The sequence below is a fragment of the Sinocyclocheilus anshuiensis genome, unplaced genomic scaffold (genome assembly GCF_001515605.1).
Source record: "Sinocyclocheilus anshuiensis isolate Anshui unplaced genomic scaffold, SAMN03320099.WGS_v1.1 scaffold1576, whole genome shotgun sequence".
NCBI classification, from domain to species: Eukaryota; Metazoa; Chordata; class Actinopteri; order Cypriniformes; family Cyprinidae; genus Sinocyclocheilus; species Sinocyclocheilus anshuiensis.
In genome coordinates this window covers 67,644-86,712 of record NW_015557202.1, presented here as the reverse complement: position 1 = coordinate 86,712, position 19,069 = coordinate 67,644, and the positions used below count along the sequence as shown (strand labels likewise).

The following is a 19,069-nucleotide window of genomic DNA, read 5'->3' as shown; positions in this document are numbered from 1 at the left end:
GTGCACACACACACCGTGAACACACACCCAGAGCAGTGGGCAGCCATTTTTTTGCTGCGGTGCCCAGAGAGCAGTTAGGGGTTCAGTGCCTTGCTCAAGGGCACCTCAGTCGTGGTATTGAAGGTGGGAGAGAGCACTGTACATTCACTCCCCCCACCTACAATCCCTGCCAGTACGAGACTCAAACCCACAACCTTTGGGTTACGAGTCCAACTCTCTAACCATTAGGCCACGACTTCCCACTTTTCACAGTATGACAGTTTTTTTTTTAAACATAAACCCTCATCCCCACCTCTCTCTTTCAGTCTTATTTAAACAGCTTTTTGTACAGCATGCAGTGGATTTCCTTTCACTGTGGGCTCCAGAGCACAGTAGTACAGAGTGGAGTCAGTGACAGCAGCAGAGGAGATCTTCAGATCCACACTACTGTTGTCTTTTCTGTGATGGATTGAGACTCCAGGTACTGGAGGATCAGCTTTAGTAACTGCCCCATAGGAATCCATTATGAGGAACTTTAGTGGTGAACCTGCATATTGCCGATACCAGTGAAGACCTTGAACAGAACCAGTGTAGCTACAAGAGAGTGTCACACTGTCACCCTCATCAGCAAACTGATAAGCACTGTATGGTGTGATGACTTCTGCCGCTCTGGAACCTGCATTTAAAGCATAAATTTAAAGTAAAAAAAAAAAGGAGAAAAGAAAAATTACATCTGAAATTTATTTCCTCTTTTAAATATACATTCTCCATTTAAATGCAATAAAATGTATATACAGTACTTAATAATGCAATGTTGTTGTTAGCTTGGTTAACTAAAAAAGCATTTCTGGGAAGTCAGAATTTTCAAACAAACTTCTTGTTTCAATTAGGGAATCATTATTTACAAATTACGCAAAACCTGAATTTGGTCTTATTCATGATAGGAAATCATGTTTTCATGAATTTGGAAATTCATGTTTTCATCCTAAAATGTTTAAGCATATGTGGCAATATCCTACCTTGAGCTGATGATAGTAATATAATTAAATAGATAAACATTTTGGCACAATAATCAGGTGTGAACAGTAGGCACACAGAAACATCAGATGATCGAAAAAGACTTGTGAAATGCTGACAGTCCTATTATACAACATCTGTGCTAAACTCCTCCTACTCAGATTGACAACATTCAGCCCTCATCTCACACAATATAAATGATGAAATGTTATTTATAACACAATCACACATATTGAATAGAAATAAAGAATATTTATAAATATAGATAGAGAGATAAATGACAAGGTACAACACATTTCAGTGACATATTTTAGGGGTGTAATCTTAAACATAAACATGATATAGATTTTGCATGTTAGACAGAAATGAGGGTTCTATAACAATAATTATCCAGATGTGCAGAAAGCATGTTTATGTTTGTTACAATTAAGTTTCAAATGAAGACTATTTAATGTTATAAATGTTATTTTATAACATTGTATAAAAAATTTAAATCAATATAATAAAATGTCAGTAGAAAAATCCTGTTCTTTCCCAAAATACAATTGATTTAAAACTATAGTCCTGAATTTATGAAGCAGATAATCTGTCTCTGATCCTACAGTGTGTTCATGGTGATCATTATGTGGGATTTCAATGGAAGATCCCTTATGAGCTTACAATATTGTGTGTTACTTGATATCAGTAGGAATATCAGTAGGAGCTGTCCTTTTTTTTTTTTGGACATTTGTGTTAGTCAAGCTGTGGTTTGCACATTTCTATCAGGGCTTGATAAGCATATGAAAACTGTTTTTGTACAATGTTTTTGTACAATGCCGTAGGGTTTCCTGTCAGTGTGGGCTGCAGAGCACAGTAGTACACAGCAGAGTCTGATACTGCAGCAGAGGAGATGATCAGATCCACATGGCTTTCTGTTTTTCTGTGATTGATGGTTATTCCTGGAACGGGTGGATTAGCTGGAGTTGTTACCCCTGAATATTCCAGTATGAGGAACTGTGGTGGTGAACCTGCATATTGACAATACCAGTGAACACCACGAGCAGAACCGCTGTAGTTACAGGAGAGTGTCACATTGTCACTCTCAAGAGCAAATTCTCTGTCTCTTTTTGGAGTGATGACTTCTGAGGTTCTGGAACCTGCAAATGAAAGTGGCATTAAATTCAGTTTTTTAAACACTTCTGTTTGAATAAAATGCTTTTGCTTTTATTTTTACAGTATTATACCTTCAGTTGATAACAGCAGTATAATAATATAGATCAACATGTTCACTCACTGAACAAGAACAAGCTAAAAACAGAGCAGCTGCTCCACACAGTGTTGTGTGATGTTCATCTCTACTCTGTATGCTGTATAGAGTCTGTGCTAAACTCCTCCTTCTGTCCTGACATTAAATCTGAAGCACCTAAGAAAAGATTAAATGAGCATGCATACAGTAGCTGTTTAAATATGTGCTAATTTCTTTTAATTCTTTGTGTTTTGATAATGCATTTGTGTTCTTCGTTCTGCTGCTTATTGCCAATATTCTATGACTATTTTGCACATATATGAGTTTCTATCATTTTGAATGAGACTTATAAACACAACATAATATGAGAAGAGATAACCTAACAAACAAGCTAACATGAGAAGAATATGCAATACATGCTAAATTATATTCACATGCTACGTGACTCTTTTTATCCCCTAAATTCACAGCTGTTACCACATTCCCTGTTTGTGGTTTACAAAAACATGATGTTTTGATACTGATCGATTAAAGACTCTTCAAAGCATTAAATTTGTGTGAGATTTTGTAAAACTTCTCTTGTGTTTTGTATCACTGGGTTTCTACATAAAGTGCACAGTAATGAAGAGCTGAATCTGACAGAGCTGCTTTTACAATAGTAAATTCAGTGGATGATTGGGATGTAGTTGACTAAAACTCATCTGGTATATCCTCACTGCTCCTCCATGATCGAGCACCTTTTAGTTTATAGTATTATTAAACTGATTTATTGGAAATTTGTAACTAATAAAGTATGCTGAATGTGACTTCATAAAATATATAAAATGTGAGAGTAGCTAATGAGTGACTGAATGCACTGAGACTGAGTGAAGTTTTATTGTGTACTAATGTTGGTGTGGTCAGTGAAACACTCTATGCACTACTGTTTCACTGATCCTTTACGCTTACCATGTCACTGCATTTCAGAGAGATCTATCTATGTATCTAATGAATTTGCTTTACCAAAATTACACAGAGCAAGTGAAAAAAATATACATTCACCAGGGTGTTACTTTAATAATCATTGGTCAACATTCACTACTAAACCATCATTGGTGAACATCAGTGAAATGCTTGTGAAACATAACTTGTGAGATTATGTTGCCCCCTTCTGCTGGAGCTCAGAACAGCATGTGTCTATTTTGAAATAATGGTTCTTGAATGGTAAATTTGAGCCACTTTTACTTTGAATGCACTGAGACTGAGTGAAGTTTTATTGTGTACTAATGTTGGTGTGGTCAGTGAAACACTCTATGCACTACTGTTTCACTGATCCTTTACGCTTACCATGTCACTGCATTTCAGAGAGATCTATCTATGTATCTAATGAATTTGCTTTACCAAAATTACACAGAGCAAGTGAAAAAAATATACATTCACCAGGGTGTTACTTTAATAATCATTGGTCAACATTCACTACTAAACCATCATTGGTGAACATCAGTGAAATGCTTGTGAAACATAACTTGTGAGATTATGTTGCCCCCTTCTGCTGGAGATCAGAACAGCATGTGTCTATTTTGAAATAATGTGCGTTCTTGAATGGTAAATTTGAGCCACTTTTACTTTGTTTTCTTTCAATTGATTTCAAGTATAAACAAAATGTATTCTCAGATATAATTGTATAGGTTCTACAGAAAACTGATATATTAAAACATGAGAAATGTTTTTCTTTAGCAAGTTACTGATATTTATTTATTTGTTTATTATTTTTAAGCTAGCACAAACAAATGTCTGCAGAAATATGCTGGATGATTAATAATTAACCCACTGGATGATTAACACAAGTCAGGTTTTTGTACAGTGTAGTTTGTTTTCCTGTCACTGTGGGCATCAGGGCACAGTAGTACAGTTTAGAGTCTGTCAGTTTAGCAGAGGAGATCTCCAGGTCCACATGGGGTTTCTTTTCATTCAGTTTTAAAGAGAATCGAGGATCTAGCTCTGCAATTTTAGACTTTTGTGAAACTTTCCCTGTCCTATGTAGTATTATCAAAAGAAATTCAGGAGCTGAACCGTGATATTGGTGATACCACTGCAGACTAATCGCTGAGGAGTAGTAACAGGACAGAGTTATATTTCCCCCCTCTGTCCAAAACACCTCAGTTTGGACTGGTGTGATGACATTCCCAAAACTGACACCTATGAATCAGATTTAATCTCCATTGTCATGAACTAAAAAAGCACAAGATACAAAAAAAAGAAAAAAATACAATTAAATAGAATGGAAAATATGAAAATATATAATAATATAAGAATATAAACATAAAATTCTTACATGCGAGAGTGCAGAAGAAAAGTAAAAAGCTGAGCACCATTTTGCAGTGGATTAGTTCCTTTGCCGCACAGACTTTTAGAAGGCAACCCTCCACTGTCTAGCAGATGATGTCTCCAGATAGCACCTCCCCTAAAAGCTGCACTCCCATTAAAACACAATGATCCTTTTGAATCTTTTATAGCAAACTTCAACACCAAACTGTGACAATTCCTGAACTGGAATTTACTAAAACTCTACTGACTACTGACTAAATAAAATAAAATATAAAATAAAATCTTTAATCTCTCTAAAGAAAAAAAAATCATCTCAAATATCACTTAAGAACAGCAAAAACCAGGAGGACAACATAAGGTGTCTAACAAGTACTACAACAGTCAATTGTATGTTTTAAGTACATTTTAACATGTCACGCCTGTAAAACTTGGAAACACTAACATTGGTCTGCTGTGTTTGTCTACATACACAGTAAAACATATAGCCTAATATTTATTCTAAATCACCCTTATTTGTATTTGCACTAAACTGGCTAATTAAATGATTGCATGCTTCCTGTGCTCATATAAAATATCCATAAAATCTGAATAAATCTGAATAACAATGATCATATTAATGTTATTGTTCGCAAAACAATCTGTACAGTTATTTGTGCTCATTTGAATGCTCATTGAGGTCATATCTGAAACCATGGGAGTAATGATAATTTATTTCAGCCACAAAGTTATAGTTCATAAAATATAATCATATATAATATATATATAAAATATAATCATAAAATAATCCTGAAACACTCTGTACTTGGGTTCTGTTGATCACCCTGTCAGGGATAATTTTGCAGTAATGATTGACTGACTACATTTTCCCTTACCTAAAGACAGTATGACAATAGGCAAAGGTTTTTGTATATAAGAGCTATATAGCTAAATTAAAGGGGTCATATGATGTGATTAAAATTTTTCCTTTGGAGTGTTACAAGCTCTTGGTGCATAAAGAAGATCTGTAAAGTTGCAAAGACTAAAGTCTCAAATCCAAAGAGATATTCTTTATAAAAGTTAAGAGTCAGCCACGCCTACCTAAAACAAACACATTTCATTACACCAAATACACAAAATAATGTTCTTTTTAGCAACATCATATGACCCCTTTAAATCTATTCTGTAAATCCTGCTCTGACAGATTAAAGGATAGTTCACCCCAAAATGAAAATTCTGTCATTATTTATTCTCCTTAAACTTGTTCTAAACCTGTAAGTGTTTCTTTCTTCTGTTCAACACAAACGAGGATATTTTGAAGAATGTTGCTAACCTAACAGTTGACAGTGAGTAAACAATGACAGAATTTTCATTTTTGGGTGAACTTCAACTGCTCAAGATATATGCATATCTTAATGTTTCAATCTAAATTAGCAAATGCAAATGGTTATAGTGATAACTATATGGTGTTATAGTGATGAGTGACTGAATGATCTTCAGCAAACGAAGCAGTGACTAAAAAGAGCATTGTTTATGAAAACAGAGAAGGGATTTTTGTCAAAGAAAAGTGTTTTTCAAAAGAGCTCTTCAAAATAATTGTGCTTGTCGCCCTCTTCTGCATTGCACGAGTTATTACAAGGTGACGATACAATTTGTTATGCATTCATTAAAATTGTATATAAATTGTTAAAATTTTAAAAAAGAATATTAAAATAATAAATGTGCTTCTGATATAGTAGGGGAAATATATGAATACCTGTATAATTCAATCAAGGCAATATTTTTATATTTTATAAATATTTGTTATTTAGGTTAATAACTAATAGTGAAATTAACCAGTCACAGTGTTAATAGAAATAAAAAATATAGCAAATATCATTAACCATCAGAAGGTGTAACTCAGCACGTGCTTCTGATATAGTAGGGGAAATATATGAATACCTGTATAAGTCAATCAAGGCAATATTTTTATATTTTATAAATATTTGTTATTTAGGTTAATAACTAATAGTGAAATTAATCAGTCACAGTGTTAATAGAAATAAAAAATATAGCAAATATCATTAACCATCAGAAGGTGTAACTCAGCAGCATAAGTTTTTGTGTGAGTGTTGAGTGTGTTTCAGTCACTGTGGGCCTCAGAGCACAGTAGTACACAGCAGAGTCAGACACACTCACATCCTGGATTGTCAGTGGAACTGATTTTGAAGTTTTGTTGTGATTTGCGTTAAATCTCTCCTCAAACTCTTTGTCATTTTGTACAGTTGTAGCAAATATCATCATCATGTATTTGGGGATTCCATTCATCTTTTGTTGGTACCAGAAGAGATACGGGGATAGATCACTGGTTTCATATCTACAGTTAATCATAACAGATCTGCCTTCAACAGCAGTTTGAACTCTTGTATTCTGGTCAACACTCTCCAGAGAATCACATCCTGGAACAGAATTTCAAGCAAAATCATTTAATATTCTTCATGTTATAATAGGGCAGATTTAGAGACTCAAAAGAATCCTACTCACCCCAGAAATATGTTATAAAGATAATCAAATGTCTTTCCCAGTGAGTCATTATAATAACTGTACTGTGTAACTGACAGGAATGAACTGTTTAAATGCACTGGAGAGCACAGTTGTTTCAGCTTGTCTTTGATGAGCCTGTTTTAAATATCATCATACTGTGTATACAGTGGCTGGGAGGAGCTTGTTCTGCAGAATCAGCACATGGAGTGTTTGTCTCTTCCTTACAATAGCTTATTATTTTAATTTTTTTTCATTATTATTTAGGGGGAGACCGGGTATGGTTGTAACACTTTTTGTTTCAACATCTGTAACTCACTGAATTTTTGAGCTCGAGTGCTCAGACTTTTATACAAAGTACCCACATTTGTTCACTACAAAAGGCACCAATTCAAATATCTGCAAGTATATCACAGCCCTTATAAGTTGATGTCAAATACATGGAGTGCCTTTGTTACAATCTACCCCGCTACCGGGGTAGGTTGTAACACATACTGGGGAGAGTTGTAACAGTCAGACAAAAGAAGCAAAAACAGCAGCCACCTCATAAAGTTCGCTTCAAAAACAGGTTTATTGAAACAATCTAAAAGAGCTATACAAAACAATGTCACACTTTCTTTGATATGATGATATGACACTACAGTTAGCCTTTATAACAAAACGCATTTTATCTTGTATTAATAGGGTCTCCATTTTAGCCATTTATCTTCTGTTTGAGTTTTTTACTGTCATTGTTTTTTTCTGAATATTTCTCTGTGATGGATCTTGCACTACTCTATTTTCTGCCAGTATTCTCTTTAAACATTAGTGGATTATTATCTTTAATATTGAGGCACGATATCAATTAAATAAAAAAATGCATACAGTCCACTCCTGGTTTTCTAATGGTATTATGTAAGAGAATTCAAGTATTGTATTTTTCAACGTCACAAACACTTTTGTTAATTTTCCAACGTAACCCTCATCATATAATGCCACATGATCTAAATATAAATATATAGTTTTCCCTTCAGTCCTGTTTGTTCAGCAGGTGTTACCACATTTAGTTTTCTTTACAGCCTCTATGGTTTTCTAAAAGTTTGATTACTGACTTTCAAAGCAATCATTTTGTGAGTTTTTGTAAAGCCTCCCAATAATTTGTAACACTGGGCTGTATAGACAGCTCATCAACGCACAATAATGGAGAGATGAATCTGACACAGCAGCATTATCGATACCGAGTGAAGTAGGAAGTAGTCGACTGAAACCTATCACCTGATATATCTTCTGTATAGCTCCACGATCGAGCACCTTTATACAGTATAAATTCAGGTTCTTTAATAGGATACTGTCTGTACCAGTACAGCAAAACATAAATGCTGATTGCATTATATGAGCATTCCAGTCACAGACTATCCTCCTTCTTGCCTGATCATATCCGTATCCTTTTCACTTGGTCCAATGCTCAGACAGCACACCTGCAATTAAAAATCACTGATACTTGACAACGTGTTGAACCAAAGTGTATAAAAGGTTGAAAGTGTACTGTATGTTACCTGATACTGCTATGAGAATTAGTAGTAGACTTCTCTCAGAAATCAGATTTTTTTTTATTGCCAAGTATGTTTACACACACAAGGAATTCGTCTCAGGAGCTTCCAGTACAGAAAGTACAAACACAGTGCATACATACATATAATTTAAGGTAATAAAAACACTAATAATAAAGAAAGTAGACAATAAATTATAAATAACAATATAGTAATACAATATAGAGAAAAAGAAAATGCCAATAGACAGAATTGTGAATGTGCAGAATTATTTACAGATGTACAGTCCTGAGATGTGTTATGTGTTGTTCAGGTGGGATATGGCCTGGGGGAAAAAACTGTTCTTGTGTCTGGCTGTTTTGGTGCTCAGTGCTCTACAGCGCCGGCCAGTGGGCAACAGTTCAAAGAGGGAGTGTGCTGGGTGTGAGGGGTCCAGAGTGATTTTTTAGCCCTTTTCCTCACTCTGAAAGTGTAAAGATCTTGGAGGTTGGGCAGGTGGGCACCAATAATCCTCTCAGCAGTCCTGATTGTCCGTTGAAGTCTCCTGATGTCTGATTTGGTAGTTGAGCCAGACCAAACAGTTATAGATGAACACAGGACATACTCAATGATGGCAGAGTAGAACTGTGTGAGCAGCTCCTGTGACAGGTTGAACTCAGCCGGTGAAGGAAGTACAGCCTCTGCTGGGCCTTTTTCACAATAGAGTCAATGTGAATGTCCCACTTCAGGTCCTGAGTAATGGTGGTGCCTAGGAACCTGAATGACTCCACTGCTGCCACAGTGCCTTTCATGGTGGTGAGTGGGGGGAGTGCAGGGGGTTTCTCCTGAAGTCCACAATCATCTCCATTGTTTTGAACGTGTTGAGCTCCAGGTTATTGTGACTGCACCTGACAGCCAGCTCTTTAACCTCCTGTCTGTAAGCAGACTTGTCTCCATCCTTGATGAGGCCGATGACTGTAGTGTCGTCCACAAACTTCACTAGCTTGACAGAGGGGACTTTAGAGGTGCAGTCATTTGTGTACAGGGAGAAGAGCAGTGGGGAGAGAACGCAACCCTGGGGGGCGCCAGTGCTGATCGTGAGAGACCTGGATGTGAGTTTGCCCAGTCTCACTAGCTGCTACTTGTCTGTCAGGAAGCTGGTGATCCACTGAAAGATGGAGGTGGGCACGGAGAGCTGGGTCAGTTTGTCTGAGAGAAGGTCAGGCATGATGTATTGAAGGCCGAACTGAAGTCCACAAATAAGATCCTTGCATAATTCCCAGGTCTGTCGAGGTGTTGCAGGATGTAATGCAGTCCCATGTTGACTGCATCTTCCACAGACCTGTTTGCTCTGTACGGTAATTGAAGAGGATACAGCAAGGTTCCAGTGATGTCCTTCAGGTTGGCCAGGACCAGTCTTTCAAATGACTTCATGACCACAGACGTGAGAGCGACCGGTCTGTAATCATTAAGTCCAGTGATTTTGTTTTTTTTGGGGACCATTGGTTCTTCAGATCAAGACTATTTTGAATATTTTATGCTTATAGATTTTGTAATCAATGCTCTGTTTGTTTTTAGGAATTTTTGTTAATATTTGCTTACTCTTAGTTATTTTAAATGTTGTCTTGAAAGCAGTGCACTGCAGAGGTGGTCTGCTGATATTGTTATGTGGGTGTGGTTAGTGCCATCAAGACCCCTCCTATATTCATTGTTTTTTAGTGTTTTTGTGTTTATTAGCTTTTATTTTTATGTTTTCAGTTTTTGTTTTAATTTCAGTCTGTTTTTGTCATTTTTATTAGATTTTGGGTTTGTAATATCTCTATTTAGATATCTTTTATTTCTGTTTTAGAGATTTGATTAATTAATTAATTTGTTACATAGCCTTAATATTATTTACTTTGATCCTCTCTCACTTCCATTAAATAAACAGGTGTTACCATATTGTGGTGTATATTTTCTGTGTGGGTTAAATGAGAGATAAATGTGGCTGGGAGTCATTTGATTACTATTGTTCAACTTTGCGTGTGAGTTTTTGTAAAGCCTTTCAGGCATTTTTTATCACTGGGCTGCTGCTCTTAGAGCACAGAAATAGCAAGCTGAATCTCACAGAGTTACACTCTTAATAGTGAGTTCAGTGGATGATTGGGATGTAGTCGACTGAATGCGTCAGTCTTGTATATCCTCTTCATGGTTCTATGATCGAGCACCTTTTGACAGTAAATACTGGGGTTCTGTGTTTGGATATTGTCTGTAAAAGTAAAGCAAAACATCATTGCTGATTGTACTGTATGTGCAGCTCATTGTCACAGACTCTCCTTCTTTACTGATTATAGCGTCCTTGTCTTTTGATCCAGTGCTGTCAGGAAATACATCTGGATATACATTTTAGACACAACAGTATGTCTGAAACCCAGCCCATTTAAAAGGTAGTATTTCAAAAACTGTGTAATTTAATAGTTTGATATTTACTCTGTATTGTTTATTGTTACTTAAACACAGCTTAAAAATGTGAACATGTAAATTGTATTTTACTGTACCTGATACTGTTATGACAATCAGTAGTAGATGTTTCTCCATGTTTATGCTTTTGATGAGATCTGTTCTGAAGATTTTTCAATTACTGTTGAGTTTTACTCAAATGATTAATTACTATATGTGGAGAGGTGGTCTATTGTTTATTACTAATGTGGGTGTGACTAAAGACATCAGGTCCAAGCACTCCTCTACCCAACCCCCACCCCCCTGTATAGGTTTCATATGATTTTGTTTGAGAGAGAGGCATCCTGTTAACACTGTGGACCTCAGAGCACAGTAGTACAGAGCAGAGTCAGGCAAACACAGTCTCTGGATTATCAGTGGAACTGATTTTGACGGTTTCACCTCAGAGTAAAATCTCTCCTGGAACTCTGTTCCATTAATTCCTCCTCCATATGAATTCCTTTGTAACACAAGTTTAGGAGATTCATCTGTTCTCTATATGTACCAGAAAAGCTCTTGTGATGGTGAGGCTGTAGTATATTTACAGTCCAATGTTACTGATTCTCCCTCAAGTTCACTAACATGAAGTGGCTGATCAACTGTGTCATCTGATTGACATCCTGGTAACACACAAGAATAATTCTGTGACAAAAAGCATTATCATGTAAAAATAAAACCAAACATACAAAGAGTAGTATACTAAACATACCAAGAATAACTAATCCAAATATTATTAATGTCTCCAACAGCCATAATTTCATTGTTTGTTCTTCAAGATGCTAGAGTACCTAAAGATAAGACAAATCAATCACAGAGTAACTGAGAAAAGAGAGAGATTCAGAGCAATTATTGCTGTATATAAGCAAGGGAGGAGCTCATAACACTTTCAGATACTCACTCTTTATAATATCAGTATAAAGTGCATATCTCCCTCTCCTGGTTCTTTTTAGAATTACAGAAGTTTAATTTATTTTAATGATTGATTTGATAGCTTTGTTATATTTTGAAAAAAAGTAAATTTGTATCTATTAAAAAAAAATAAAAATCAATTATGTATTAGCATTATTATACATTATTTAGCAGTTATTCATTTTGCATAATATGGCATTTTGTAGTGATACTACATGAAGTGCATTCCTTTACAAATGTTGGTGAGCTGTTTGGTGAAAAATAATTTTACACAGTGTATGACCTATACAGCTCCCTTTACACGGTGTAAAATTATTTTTCAAAGTTGTAAAACAAACAAGCAAGTACTATTTCAGTTTTTCTACTTCAAAATTTTGTGTTTAATGCAGCATGTTACTTGTCATTCTTTGTCATTCTCTAATGAGTACTTTTATTCCAGTGTAGCTGTTAAATCTTTCTGGTAAAGCTTGTGCATAACAGATATTAAGATTAAGATTAAGAGTAATTAAAATGTAACATAGAACTTATTTTGAGCTGAAAATGAGATGAATTATATATATCAGCTCAGTGCTGTTGTAGTCTTAATTTTCTTTAGCCTATGTACATACCTCTCTACCATAACTTTTGTCAAGAAATCCATCAATTTTTTTCTTTTATTTGACTTGGTTTAACTACAGTGGGCATTTTTGATTCAAAGCCCACAACAAATTTAAAAATTTTTCCTAACAACTTGCCCCCTGGTTGAGAACCACTGTTTTAGACCTCACTTACAGCATTAGCTATTGTATGTCCAAAAAAAAAAAAGTTATAAAATACTGTTCATTTTTATTGTTTGTTATGCTGTATTGTTTATTGTTTGTTGTGCATTATGTCTGTTTATTCTGCTAAGCACATGACTAAAGTATAGGCTTTTCCCCAGATTTCTAGCTCTGTAGAATCCTACCAGAATCTCAAATTCAAGATTATTACAACAGAATATGTGGATTTACATTTGTGAAAATTTCAGCTTCCTCTACCAGATATAATCAACTCAAATGTAAGGGGTATAAAATTGTGCTTTCTCATCTATTAAAAAAAATAAAAAAATAAGTAAAAGTCTCCCTAAAAACATTCAGGACATTCAAACCTTCAAATCATTATAAATTCACCCCAAAAGTGGAACTTTGAGAGATCAATACCATTATATTTGGACTTAACTTCTAAACTAAGGAACAAGAATGTGCACAATTTATATATGTACCAACTAGTCAAACCAAGGCAAGTAAAAATAAATAAATGGTTTTGCAATAATTCCAACTTTAAAATATTTGGACCATTTGAGTTGGATTGACCCTGTTTTCATACGTTTAAAGGCACAATATGTAAGATTTCATAATAAATTATCCAAAAACCACTTGCACAGTGTGATATATTTCATGCAGTGGTGCACATATGTTATCCCAAAAGTTCCCACGCATTTGTAAATCCAGAGAAATTCCAATTTTAAATAATGGCTCGTCCTGGTTTATTGTCGCCTATCAATGACGTAATATCCACGCTATCGGTTTCCGCTTTTAGAAACTATGGCACCACACATGGACAAAAATGCTGCTGTACAGTTAAACTAAATCTATTACAGCTGTCGCGAATAAAATGTAAATGAAATGAAAAGTGTTGACTGCAGCATTAAATTTAGATCTCCTCAATGTTGCACCATGATTCTTTTTCCGTGTTTTTACAGAGTTGTGCATTATAACCAATCACACTCGAGTCTGTTGAGTTTATGAATGAAATGGCCAATCAGAGGCATTCAGATAAGTCATCGCTGAAACGCCGGAGTTTTGTTGTTCAGTGTGCGCTCACTGACTGAATTCTGCTCTCTCGCGAATTCTCCCATCATAAACAACAAAGTGCAGATGTACGTATGATATAAGTACACTCTTAAAAATAAAGGTGCTTCACGATGCCATAGAAGAACCTTTTTGCCCAAATGGTTCCATAAAGAACCTTTAACATCTGAAGAACCTTTCTGTTTCACAAAGGGTGAAAGAAGTGAAAGAAGGTTCTTCAGATTATAAAAAGGTAAGAAAGAAATGGTTCTTTAAAGAACCTTTGACTGAATGGTTCTTTGTGGAACCAAAAATGGTTCTTCTATAGCATCGCTTGAAGAACCTTTTGAAGCACCTTTATTTTTAAGAGTGTAGGAGGTTCATTCATCAAACAGTGCATAGACAGCTTTACTGATTATAAGGGGAGTTTTTTGAGAGTGCTTAAATGCGCTACACTGAAGTCAGTCATACTGTTCCTTGACAATGCAAATGTTCTTTGCTCGCATTCTCTGTATAATTTATTCGCTGTTTGAATAACTTTGGAAGGTACAGGTAATAAAAACTGAATTCATTACATCCGTGAACATGATTCGGACATCTCTGGATGCTGAAAATGACATCTCCCATCGTTCCACTCTCCTTCATATAGAGTCATCACGCTTCGCCTTTGTTATTGTTTTGAAAATGCGACCTCTAGCGGCGAAAACGTACATATTGTGCCTTTAACATACAGTTGAGAATATAATTCAGCTTTGATTGTTTACATCACTTTATGAAGCCATGCATAGGAATAACTTTAACATGACAAACTGAATTACAACAAGTGTTTTTATAAGTTCTTCTATGTCCTCTCCCCTCTCATGTACTTCAGGTGTTACCACATTCAGTTATTTACAGTCTCAGTGGTTTACAAAAGATATACATGTGGTGTGATAAACATTTGAATACTGACTTTTCTGTGGTTTGATATGCATTTGATTGCTGTAGTTCAAAGCAATAACAGTGTGTGAGAGTTTTTGTAAAGCTTCTCAGGCATTTTGAATCACTGGGCTTCTACTCTTAGAGCACAATAATAGAGAGCTGAATCTGACAGAGTTACACTGTCAATAGTGAGTTCAGTAGATGTTTGGGATGTAGCTGGCCGAAATCGTTGATCTGTTTTATGCTCTCCTCCGTATGATCGAGCACCTTTCCACAGTAAATACTGAGGTTCTGTGTTGGGATACTGTCTGTACCAGTAAAGATAAACAGAACTGCTGCTTGTATCATATGTGCAGCTCAGTGTCACAGACTCTCCTTCTCTCCTGATCATATCAGTATCCTTATCTGGTCTGATGCTGTCAGCAAACACACCTGCAATAAAACATAGCAATTGCACATTAAAACATCAGCCCTTTCCATAAACCAAAACATCATGTCAAAAACACCATTTGATTTTTAAAGCGTAAAATATAGTCACCTGAAATTGTTATTTGAATCAGTAGCAGACATATCTCCATGTTAATACCTCAGTTTAAATGTTTTAATTGGTTTTGATTGCAGCTAAAGGAGGTATTGGTGGTTTTATAAACTTTCAATAAATGAAATAAATGATTGAAATGGATGCATAGATAAATGACTGCAGCGGGGAGGTGCTCTGCTTTTATGAATAGTGTGGGTGTGGTTAGTGACATCACAACCAATCCACTATCCCTTTTTATTTCAAATTAATCGATTTAACCGATGTGAACTAAATGTAAAAAAAAACCTATTCTATCAACCCTAATGAGAAGGTAACTCTTTTTATGCAATCTATTCTCACTGTGCATATTAGAATAATCTACTGTACATAAGGCAAACAGTTGTCTTACACCATCATTGTTCTTGCAATTAATGTAAAATGCACTTAACGCAGAGTCTAGTTTAATTCTCCATTCTTATTGAATGTCTTACACCATCATTGTTCTTGCAATTAATGTAAAATGCACTTAACGCAGTCTAGTTTAATTCTCCATTCTTATTGAACATTTTAGTTCACATGAGAAGATAGATAACATAGTTCTGGTTTTGTAAATCTATAGATTAAGATTTTTTTGTCTGTTTTTATTTAAATGTAAAAAATTAAAAGTAAAAGTTTAAAATTTTTCTATGAAATGTCAAATTGATTTTGCTGTAAAACAGCAATTTGTTCTAGTTCATTATCATATCTCCCCTTCTTTTCATGCTCTCCTAAATTGTGCAGCAGGTGTTACCACATTCTGTTATTTACAATCTATATATGTGGTATTATAAACATTTGATTACTGACTTTTAAAGCAAGAATTGTGTGTTTGAGTTTTTGTAAAGCTTCTCAGGCATTTTGTATCACTGGGTTCCAACTCTCAGAGCACAGTAATAGAGAGCTGAATCTGTCAGAGTTACACTCTTAATAGTGATTTCAGTGGATGTTTGGGATGTAGTCGACTGAAACCGGTCTGGTATATCCTCATTTCTGCTATATGACCGAGCACCTTTATAAGGTAAATACTGAGGTTCTCTATTAGGATACTGTCTGTACCAGTAAAGATAAACATAATTGCTGCTTGTATCATATGTGCAGCTCAGTGTCACAGGCTCTCCTTCTCTCTTGATCATATCAGTATCCTTGTCGTTTGGTTTAATGCTGTCAGCAAACACACCTGTAATGTAATTGCAGTTGCACATTAAACCATCAGACCTTTCCATTAATCAAAATTCCATTTTTGTCAAAAACAACATTTGATGATTAAAGCGTTAATTATATTCACCTGAAATTATGAGAATCACTAGCAGACATACCTCCATGTTGAAACCTCAGTTTAAAAGTTTGAATTGGTTTTGATCACAGCTTGTCGTTTTTGAGGTTCATACATGCAAACTTGTAAACGTTTGATAAATTAAATAAATGATTGAAATGGATGCATAGATGAACAGCTGCAGTGAGGAGTTGCTCTGCTGTTTATGAATAGTGTGGGTGTGGTCATTGACATCATAACCAATCCCATTTCTTCTTTTCATGATGTAAATCGTTTTTGAGGTTCATACATGCAAACTTGTAAACGTTTGATAAATGAAATAAATGATTGAAATGGATGCATAGATGAACAGCTGCAGTGAGGAGGTGCTCTGCTGTTTATGAATAGTGTGGGTGTCATTTTGAAAGCTGTCTGAAAACTTTCACCAAAAGAGGAGCTCCTTAAATGTGCATTTTTTTTTAGATGTTTAAGCCTTTATTCTGGGTAAGTTTCACTACTTACTGTAAAATTAAGAGATTCATGTTTAGACTTTTGCATATTATAACCTGGAACTTGGAAGTGGGAAATAATTACAGTTAGTTAGATCCAAAAGATAGTTTTAGCAACATAGAGCAGATAAAATATGTATGAACTTAATACATGACCTAGATTATTTATTTTGCTAAATCTTGTCGTTTTAATAAATATTACATGAAATTTATTAAAAACGTTTGCTGCTCCCATTAAACTCAGTGTGCTCTCTTTATGCTCTTCCACATTGAACGTCTATGTAAATACTTCATAAACAGATTTTACATAAACTGATTCTTCCACAGTGAACATCTATGTAAATACTTCATAAACAGACTTTACATATAAACTGATGGTTGTCACTTTAAGGTAATTTAATGGATTTTCTATGGAATCTGTCAACTCAAATCTACAGACTGACTCTGACCTTTGGCAACTAGCATCAACTTCCCCAGACTGTAAATCGGTGGAAAATCGGGGCAAAAATCGTGTAGTAAACATGCATTACATATTCCATTTGTTTTGCAAAAACAATTAAATTATACCGTTTGTGTTACCGAAATTATAATCATATAATTCATATTAACATAACACTGTTTCATTATTTTGATGTTATTTTTAAGGGAAGAAATAACAACTGGGATATTTTAATTATCTGCTCTTACTACTAATCAAAGATCAGATATTTAGTTTCCCTCAATTTACAATTACAGTTTAATAACATTTTATTTAGTTTGTTCATTGGAAGAAGGAAAAATTAACTCAGTTTATGAACCACAGTTTATTGTTCAATAGGTGTTACCATATCCTCTCATTTATTTATTTCTGTGGTTTGATACACATTTGATTGCTGTTGTTCAAAGAAATAAGAGTGTGTGAGTTTTTGTGAAGCTTCTCGGGCATTTTGTATCACTGGGCTGCTACTCTTAGAGCACAATAATAGAGAGCTGAATCTGACAGAGTTACACTCTTAATAGTGAGTTCAGTGGATGATTCAGATGTGGTCGACTGAAACCTACGGTCTGGTAGATTTCTATAACTGCTCCATGATCGGGCACCTTTATACAGTAAATATTCTGGTTCTCTGTTTGGATACTGTCTGTACCAGTAGAGATAGACATAACTGCTGCCATATGAACAGATCATTGTCACAGAATCTCCTTCTCTTCGGATCATATTGGTATCCTTGTTAACTGGACCAATGCCGTCTGCTAATGCACCTGCAAAAATTTTTTATCATCATCTATAAACCATCAACAAGTTATATATGTTAAAGCATCCATGTAATGTTAAAAGTGCTAATTATATTAACCTGAAACGGTTATGAAAATTACAATTAGACATCTCTGGGATTTGTGGAAACTGTGGTTCCTAATTATTGTGATCCAACATTTGCCTCGCATTTCAGGATGAAAAGACAAACGTTTCAGGTGAAGGATAATCCACTTCTTTCCTCCGAGACTGTGTTATGATATATATGACCTTATTATTTTTATTGTGAGTATTAGGCTTATCATTATTGCTGATCACTGTTGTTGTGCTATGCCGTTGCTCACCGTTTCCAGGAAACATGTCGTTCAAACCGGAAACTGTAGCAAAACGGTGCACACCGGTTAAGCTTGAACTTGAACTTGCCCCAGTTGAGAAGCACTGATGTATATGTAGATATCGCCACCTTCAGGCTAAAAATATTTTTACCATCTGTGTCCCAATTGAGGCAGCTTCCAAAATAATTGTAACAAATAAAAATAAAATTGTTTTAGGGGGTTTTATAAAGGTAAGAATATATTATGTAAGTAGCAAATGGCAAAGCAGTTTCTGAGCATTTGTGGTAAATGTGTGGGTAATCTGTGTGTATATAAGCAATAAGGAGCTTCTTATTAAGTGTGATTTAAAGGGGTCATAGGACGTTGCTAAAAAGAACATTATTTTGTGTATTTTGTGTAATGCAATGTGTTTATGCGGTTTAAGGTTCAAAAACACATTATTTTCCACATACTGTACATTATTGTTACTCCTCTATGCCCCGCCTTTCTGAAACGCGTCGATTTTTACAAAGCTCATCGGTCTGAAAAGTGA

At 35.2% G+C, this 19,069-nt stretch overlaps 1 protein-coding gene and 3 gene segments (V, D, J or C); all 4 read right to left on the bottom strand.

Moving 5' to 3' along the window:
• Positions 1–311: 311 nt before the first annotated feature.
• On the bottom strand, positions 312–1,074 carry LOC107678897 (Ig kappa chain V-VI region NQ5-61.1.2-like). The segment is given in 2 exon segments: positions 312–655; positions 999–1,074. Coding segments are annotated over 2 exon segments (384 nt in total).
• A 654-nt stretch (positions 1,075–1,728) lies between these two features.
• On the bottom strand, positions 1,729–2,259 carry LOC107678896 (T-cell receptor alpha chain V region RL-5-like). The segment is given in 2 exon segments: positions 1,729–2,132; positions 2,220–2,259. Coding segments are annotated over 2 exon segments (444 nt in total).
• A 6,156-nt stretch (positions 2,260–8,415) lies between these two features.
• LOC107678895 (uncharacterized) lies at positions 8,416–15,226 on the bottom strand. Its single transcript, XM_016474313.1, has 6 exons — positions 15,187–15,226; positions 14,785–15,080; positions 11,569–11,630; positions 11,413–11,470; positions 9,389–9,535; positions 8,416–8,481 (listed from the first exon to the last, which is right to left on the bottom strand). The coding sequence occupies exons 1-6, from the start codon at positions 15,224–15,226 to the stop codon at positions 8,416–8,418; spliced, it is 669 nt and encodes a 222-aa protein (XP_016329799.1).
• Positions 15,227–16,070: 844 nt separating this feature from the next.
• Positions 16,071–16,529, bottom strand: LOC107678894 (Ig kappa chain V-III region NG9-like). The segment is given in 2 exon segments: positions 16,071–16,384; positions 16,493–16,529. Coding segments are annotated over 2 exon segments (351 nt in total).
• Between the last annotated feature and the right edge of the window lie 2,540 nt (positions 16,530–19,069).

Excerpts from the sequence above, each read along its gene's own strand:
- LOC107678895 (XM_016474313.1), bottom strand. The coding sequence starts at position 15,226 with ATGGAGATATGTCTGCTACTGATTCAAATAACAATTTCAG. Across the intron at positions 11,471-11,568 it reads GTGAACTTGAGGGAGAATCA|GAATTCATATGGAGGAGGAA; the intron begins GTAACATTGGAC and ends TGTGTTACAAAG. Across the intron at positions 9,536-11,412 it reads AGGAGAGATTTTACTCTGAG|CTAGTGAAGTTTGTGGACGA; the intron begins GTGAAACCGTCA and ends CCCTCTGTCAAG.